Raw genomic sequence first — 8,681 nt, forward strand, 5'->3', positions numbered from 1 at the left:
ATAAAGTTGTTATTTATTTATTCAGTTAAACAATATGTTATTTATTTACTATAGAATAGATAAATAAAATATTCTAATCACAGTTTTAACCAAGGGAAATAAGATCTTATAAAATTTAGGAAAATGTAAATAAAATACTGTGAGCTTTTGTATAATTGAGAAACAACAAAAATATTAGTACAAGTTGCGGACAATCATTTGGCTTCACATTTCCACTTTCCATCACAAATTGCTCACTGAATGCAATTAAAAATGAAAATACGGGCCGGCTCGAAGTCAAGCAAATATGGTCAACACATTTCAAAACAAACTTGAACACATGTATATATACACACACACACATACACACCACTAGATAGCAGATTATCAGTAGACCCTACTCAGAAACAGGAAAGAAAGAAGAAAAACAGGAATTAACCGAAACCGTGTCGCAGAAAAAATGACACTTGGCACCGGGTGCTACAATTGCCAGGTCAGCAACAAGTGCCATTTTTTTGCAACACGACTTCTTTTATATTCCTTTTCGCTTGCAGTTTCAGTTTCAAGTTCGTCTCAACGGGCACATCCAAGGTATGTAATAATGTAAATTTTCCATTTTTAATATTTTTAGTATACGTAAATTAAGATCGATACAACTTACTTGCGGGTCAAAAATGTAGATTGTTTGTTTGATGCTCAATGCTTTCACATTGTGAGGTGTCACATGGCCTGTTGTTGTCCTAAAGAAGAAGGTGCTGATGTGGCAGCCATCTGGCCTATACTCGTTCCTGCTATATAGCCACCTGACCAAGCATTCTGTAGCGAAAAACAGTAAGCAAAGGGTCGACCCAACCCGGACTTGTACAAAATCACTACCCGTTACTACCGAGTAGGGCATGTTTTCTGATTGTAGGTTTTACCTGGAAATTGAAGCCTCCTGTAATCCCATCAACATTCAGCACCTACAAATGATTTTTTCATTTTTATTTCAGATGACATAATTGCCTCATACTTTGTTTAATCATACAAGATCAGTCTTTTTAAAGGTGTAAATAATTTCGGAAGTTATGATTTGTTTGTTGAACTCATTTGAGTCCAATTCATCTTCACTTGTGCTTCTTGGTGCCATCAATTATTAAATTATTAAATAATATCATAATAGAAATATGATATTTAACTCATTAACTGCACTGGACCACAGGATAATGGTGGCATATTATTAAAGCTGTAAATAATTTTACTTAAGTTAGAACTTAGAATAAAGAATGAAACAAAGATGATCCTTAACAATACCTCTCCGGCAAAGAACAAATGGGATCTAATCCTGCTCTCCATAGTTTTCAGTGAAATCTTCAAAAAAAAATCACGATTTTGAGTTACGGTTTGCAAGAAAATACGAGCAAACTGTGATTGTGTGTGCGAGAGAGAAAGAGAGAACCTCCGACAACGGGACCCCTCCAGCTGTGACAAATTCATCCTTAAATTGGCCCTAAATCAATGCAGGTAATGTGTCAAACCGATAAACTAATAATAGCACAGGTTAAGTTGGTTAGCCACCATCATTTTTGTCCATAACTAACTAATTGTGGAATAAAATAAAAGTAATATCTAGAAATTATATTTTAATTTAATAATTAAAATGAATATTTAATAACATTGTAATTGCTATATATTGTTATTGCTTGGTAGCAGTGTCAAGAGGGGGATTATACAGTTAGATTAATAAAAATTTCTAATCGTTCAGAAGAACGAAAGCATGCAAAGTCCACCAAAAGTAAAGACAAAACTAAGTCTCTAAGATAAAGCTAGGACGAAGTTACATATAGGAATAGAGATAAAACATTAATGTATAAAACATTATACATTAAATAGATGATTGAAATTATTTTAAAAATAAATGATTACATAAATAAGCTTGCATTTGGTAAGATTTAGAGTGTAAATAAGAGTGTGATAATTTGGCCCTTAAATAAATGATTGCATAATTACTTTTACATGCTTTGGAGGTTTGAAAAACAGAAGTGACAAGAAAAAAAAATACTTGAATATAAAATTGCGCGTGCCGGAAAAGGAACGAGAAGAAAAAAAGTAGTAGCAGCAGCCAGTGGGGTCAGTCAAAGATGCAAAACTTATATGCCTCATGCAATGACTTGTAAAGAGTAACAAACACAAAAACAAAAACGAACAGTAAGTTTGTGAGAGAAAGTATATGCTATTTAATATATAGGAAATTAATATATTACTCGACTATAAAAGCTACTATTAAAATCTTTTTACGTGAAGTAAACTTGAAGGTTATAAGCACTTGACTATACATTGGGCAACTTTTAAACCGTTTTAACCAAATTTACATATGGATTTAAGTTGCAACAATGTGATTACCGAAGAATAAAATTGTACCTTTCCTTTCACTATAAATGAACACTGTTTCAATAATGCCGCAACAGACATCAAAGAGTTATTTGAAATGGAAGCCCACAAGATATCTTCATCTATGCCCTACACAAGAACATTTACTTGTAAATAATTAATCCTAAATTCCCCATATAAATTAGAATTTTTCAAACTAAAGTGATCTTACAACCTCACGGTTTAACAAATATTTCCAAAATCTCTTCACGAGCCCAAGTTCCGGTGGGTATGAACCACCTACCTTTTGCTTCTGTGGCATGTAAAGAAACAGATAAAAGTCCACAAATTGACTGTTTCCTACTAAAGCAAGTATTGTGAGAAGATGCTTAATCGCATTCTAGTAAGGACTAAGGATATGCGTTAAATCCATAAGGGTAGTTTAAACTATTTGTGGGCCAAACATGTTACATTAAAGGAATTAGGTAAAAAGGTAATAATTCAATTTGTTTTAATGTAGCACCGCCAATGTTTATAACCACTTAATTGGCTCAATTAAATATATTTGAACATACTTTAAATTATAATAAAATAGATTATCCAATCCGCCCAGCCCGCTCATTACGTTGTATTATATAAATAAGCACTTACTAAGTTAACTATTTGTAAAATGAAAATATAATAGACTGTCGGTAGATCAATCCAACCACTAACCACCTTAACGATTCAGCCCATTTTGACCTATCATCCAGCCTGCCCGGCCCGCCCATTTCCCACCTATATTTAAATCCAAAAACAGAAAGCAAGAACGCAAATATTAAGCAAACTGTAAAAAGTACTTCAAGATTGCAAATCCAAATTACCGGAAATTTCTTTTTGTGTTGAGATAACAAAGACTTCAAATCTTCACTACGCACATCAAGACGAAAATCCACAAGAAGTGTTCCTGAATCAATAGGCAACCAAATTAACATACCGATAAGTTGAAAAGTTTCAGTGAATAAATAAATTGGTTCTTGCCTTTATAATCAGAACTAAAAAGATCACGAGCACCCCAAGCAGATAATCGAAGAACTACTGGCCCACTAAGCCCCCAATGTGTGACCAACATGGGCCCCACCTAACAACCAACTCGAGTCAGAAACAATGTATTTAACATTTCATACAAGGTTTGTGAAAGCATGCCTGTGTAAGTCCGGGAATGTTCTTCTGCAAAGGTTCAAGCTTTAAACTTGCTTTGACTTTTGGGAATGTGATCTGAAAAATTATCAAACTTCAAACTTTAACCATCTTTAAATTAATGAAAACTATTTTAATATAGATAAAAAAAACATACCCCAGATAACTCTGTCAACGGTTTATCATCAATCTTGAACGTAAATAAGCTCGGTACCGGCTTAATTATAGAATGACCGAGTTGAGTAGCAAGATTATAACCCTGAAATAGTAGCTGGCTGCTATTATATGTTACTTGCACGTTATAAGAGAGATGTTGATGAGCTTAATAAATAAACCTGTTGACTGCTGCCACTAGCAATTAACACATAATCAGCTTCAATAAACTCCACATAATCAATAGTACGCTTCTCGATCTTAAGCATAAATTTGCCACCATCAGAAGTTGAAGCCGTTGTTACAGACTTTCCTGTCTGCAGTGTAACTGATATAAAGGCCACAGAGTCCAGCATCATCATTAGCCACGATAATTTTTAGCAACAATAATAAGATTAAATTATAAATCTACTGTACATAATAGTACCAGAGAGTACCTCCCCTCTGCCTTGATTCGTTTAAAAGGCAATCGATTATTGTAGACGAATTATCACTCACTGGAAATACCCTTCCGTCTTCCTCAGTCTAAAGGCAAAAAGAACCAATTACCATGATTTGAAAAGTTAATAAATTTATAGGCGTGCACTCAATACAGAACCAATTTTAGGTAAAATACTACCTTCAATTTGACCCCATGATCAGAAAACCATGACATAGTATCACTCGGGCCATGAACATTAAAAAATGAACCTCTAAACTCTTTACTGCCTCTTGGATATTGTTCTGCTAGAATCTATAACGTTGTTACAATTCAACCAAGATAATAATTTATAAACTGAAAATGATATAAACATACAAATGCACAAATTGGACATTTTATGCTCACCGTATTATCAGCACAATGCCCATTTGTGACGTTGCAGCGACCGCCTCCGGATATTTTAACCTAATAAGAAATCAAAATCATATAACTAATGCTAAAGCTGTAGACAAACCAAACGTTTGGCGAACTGTTCATGAAAAAGAATTCCATTCGATCAGCGAGCATGAACATCAGAACATGAACACGAATAGAGGTTACGTTCGTTCAATTGTGTTCCTGCACGTTCGATAAGGTGCTCGTTTCATCCATTTATGCTCTCTAATGTTTGTTTGTTTGTTTGTGTTTGTTCATTAAACATTTATATATTTTTAACAACTTGTCTAATCTTATCATATAGATTTATGCAAACTTATATACCATAATAATATATACGAGTATTATGTGATTAATTTATATACATTAACATATGAATGCTAAAAAAAACACCAACACAACCTTGGTAGCTATGCATGTAAACAAACCTAACGTTCTGCGAAGTGTTCGGCGGGAATTTCGTTTATGTTTGCTGTTTTAATAAACGAACGAACATGAACAAAAAGTTTGTGTTCATTTAATTAAATGAACGATCATGAACACATGTTTCGTTCGTTCATTTATGCTCGTGCACGTTCGCATATGTCCATTTATTCATATTTGTTTCTGTTTGTTCATACATGTTCATTTATGTTCGTTTATGCTTCTTTGTGTTCATTTAAGTATGTTCATATATGTCCAATTATGTTTGTTTATCTTTATTCAATTTATGTTCGTGAACTGTTTGTTTATATTTTAAATAAATGAACATAAAGAAACACGAACATTTACATTTTTTTAAATAAACATGAACACCAAATATTTGCTAGATTAAGTGTTCGTGTTCGTTTAAAGTGTTTAAAGTTAAATGAACGAAGGCCTATTGGCAAGCAGACCGAACCATTGACACCGACCATTTTCAATTAGCCAAATCAAATAAAACATTGTTTACATTCATTTATGTCCGTTTATGCTTCTTTGTGTTCATTTACATTTGTTTGTGTTCATTTAAGTATGTTCATATATGTCCAATTACGTTTGTTTATCTTTATTCAATTTATGTTCATTTACGTTCATTTATGTTTGTGAACTGTTTGTTTAGATTTTAAATAAACGAGCACGAACATTTACATTTTTTTAAATGAACATGAACACCAAATATTTGCTAGATTAAGTGTTCGTGTTCGTTTAAAGTTAAAAATGAACGAAGTCCTATTGGTAGCCGGACCGGACCATTGACACCAACCATTTTCAATTAGCCAAATCAAATAAAACATTGTTTACATTCATTTATGTCCGTTAAATCGTTAACCGTTACCGAACACTAACAAAATTTCATTCCGTTAGGTGTTCATAAACCATTCATTTGTCCGATAAAAGCTTAACCGACGAACCTTAGCTAACGGCTTTCCTTTTTCAATAACAACAACATTTAAATTAGGCGCCAACGTTTTAGCCCTAATTGCACCGTATATTCCGGCAGCACCACCACCAACCACTATCAGCTTCTCGTCAATAACCTAATTCATCAAAACACGTTAAATAACACGGAACCTAGGGCTGACGTGTACAAAAATTGGGAAAGTGATAATAAGTTACCTCCGGTGAACCGGAAAACGCAACGGTACGTAATCTCCGGTGGCGTGTAAGTGGATATTGATTCTATTGAAGATTTGAGCAGTTAATGGCGGAAGATTGTGGATAATGAATCGAGAAACTGAGCTGTTCATGGTGATATGATTCTATTGAAGGTTTTGAGCGTGTAAAGTGTGTGTAGATGAACTCATGCTAGTTGTTTAGTATTTAATTTCGGTTTAATCGGTTAATTTTTCGGTTTTTGGTTCGGTTAATAACCAAAATTAAGTTTGGGCAAATTTTTTACTTTTTCTAAACCGTAAACGAATCATTCAAATGGGCTACCGCCGGTGGGATAGCAATGGAATAGCGGTTAGCGGACCTTTGCAAAATAGCGACGCCAATAGCGGTTTTTTTTAATTTATGGATAGCGATCATAGCACTTATTTTCAAGGTTGGTATATTTGGGCTAGATTAAGAAAAGACTATAATAGCCCAAACTTCAAATTTTAACAATTATATGTTTTATAACCGGTTGTTTTATCCAAGCTCTAGAAAATCACGTTTTCATTCTTTCGTCTATCAACGATTCATTGGTTGACGTGGACTCAGAGGAAGATTTCATTACTTATAATTTAATCATATTTCAGTTCTTTTGATATCAACATATATATATATATATATAAGGGAGATTTATAACGAGAACCCCTTTGAGTTTTAAGAACTCGAAAGAACTCAGTGTAACGAATTTTTTTTACACATGCGTAATATATCTAGGTTACATACACGTAAAAAAATTACATAATTTTTTACTCTCCGAGTCGACTTTTTACACATGTGTAACGGACATAAAAGTTCGTGTAACCACTTACATCTTTATTCTCTCTCATACTTTGACTTTTTTGTCATATTTAATCTCAATCACATATTCCAATCCATTTAATTAAATGTGTGGCCTAGAATGGAGTTCTTAAGTTCTTACAACTCAACATGGTTCTTAAAAAATCTCTCTCTCATATATATATATATATATATATATATATATATATCATGCTATTAATTTTACTGCTTTCTCACCGATATCCCACCACGATAACCTATATCTCAAATAGCGACCCTTGACCGTTGTTCGATTTTTTACTGTATTAACTACATAGGCTAACTCTCGTGAACACTCGCCCGATGGCACGCAATGCGGTGAGATAAAACAGCTCAGTTCATGTATTCAACTAGTGAAAGCCACCTACTCGTCTAGTATCTCATCATCACCCTGATGCCTCTGAAACTAAATGACGTGGGCAGGAATCGAACATGGGTGAGATAAAACACCAAGTCTCTTTCTTACCACTCCACCACTAGCTCATTGAGCAAAACTTTTACTTTAAGGGTGTTTGGCTTTGCTTCTAATAATTGCTTATTTGTCTTTTGAAAAGCAAAAGCAATTTTGAAAAGCTCCAATTTGAAGCTTTAAAATAAAGCTTATCAAAGGACTTTTGCTTTCCAAAAAGTATATAAACAATTTTTAAAAGCTCACAAAAACACCCCCCTTAGAGTTACGTAAATTGATGTTTAAAGGCGTTTGGTATAAATACATGGAGTGAAGGTATAAAAGCTTTAAATATATGAAACTACAAATTAATCGGTTTGGTTAATTTTAGTTAACAGATGGTACAAAATATAGTCTGTTTATCGGTTAATTTCAATTTGATTCATAGGGTTGTTCATGTGGTGATACCACTTGGTGGTGCTTATGTAGGACTCGAAGTTATGCCATTTTGAATAGTAAAATCTAAAAAGATAACCACCAACAAGCTACTACATTAGTTTTTCATTAAGTTGTTTCTAACTCCTTATTAATTCTGTATTCGAACGAAATTTCTCTAGCTGTAAAAGAAAAAGGTAAAGTAGGTACTTAGGTTTACAACTTCCATCTAATTTGAGCTTTTCATAGGCCGCTTATGGGTCATTCGTCATTGGGTTGGTCTATTAGAATCGTCTCTATGGTGGGGGCTTTGAAGCCCCTCCACAGTGCCACGTCATCTTCACGGGGCTTCGAAACCCGTCCTACTATGGTTTAAAGCCTCTTGGGCACCCAAATATATATGTACACACACATATATATGTGTGTGTGTGTGTGTGAGTGACGGAGAAAGAGAGGGCCCATCTACACATACCGTCCAGAAGGCGCCCCCCCCCCCTCCAAGCCCCCGGCGGTGTTCCTCCCCCTTCCGCACCCCCTTCCTCCCTCTTCCGCAACCCATAGCAGATAGTCTGTGTAACGTGTAATCAACTTCCTATTGTGCAATGACAAATCATGCCCTTAACTGTTATGTTACTAGAGATAAAGGCTTAATGAATAATTTTATATAACAAAGTATACAACACTTTAATAAAATAAAAAAATATATGATACATAACGCATCATAGTATCATACAGTAATATCTTACCACTCCATAAATAGTTTTGCATATGCTTGAATCAAAAAATCAAACCAACAAAATCGCCTACTCATTTTTTATACACAAAACGAAGTACATCAACATCGTCCCACGGCCTATCGCGGATAATATCATGATCATAACCAAAAATCTTCGTGAACCCTTCTTGCAT

General features: G+C 34.1%; 1 protein-coding gene across 1 annotated transcript; it reads right to left on the reverse strand.

Moving 5' to 3' along the window:
• Positions 1-386: 386 nt before the first annotated feature.
• On the reverse strand, positions 387-8,681 carry LOC143587051 (uncharacterized). Its single transcript, XM_077068445.1, has 16 exons — positions 8,607-8,681; positions 5,890-6,015; positions 4,487-4,546; positions 4,280-4,393; positions 4,098-4,185; positions 3,843-3,988; positions 3,665-3,766; positions 3,514-3,585; positions 3,349-3,448; positions 3,192-3,274; positions 2,564-2,641; positions 2,380-2,478; positions 1,418-1,468; positions 1,273-1,329; positions 900-941; positions 387-795 (listed from the first exon to the last, which is right to left on the reverse strand). The coding sequence occupies exons 1-16, from the start codon at positions 8,679-8,681 to the stop codon at positions 700-702; spliced, it is 1,389 nt and encodes a 462-aa protein (XP_076924560.1). The 3' UTR covers positions 387-699.

This window comes from Bidens hawaiensis, unplaced genomic scaffold (genome assembly GCF_021521415.1).
Source record: "Bidens hawaiensis isolate Kalapana, Puna unplaced genomic scaffold, B.hawaiensis_p1.1 tig00035104_1, whole genome shotgun sequence".
Classification (NCBI taxonomy): Eukaryota; Viridiplantae; Streptophyta; class Magnoliopsida; order Asterales; family Asteraceae; genus Bidens; species Bidens hawaiensis.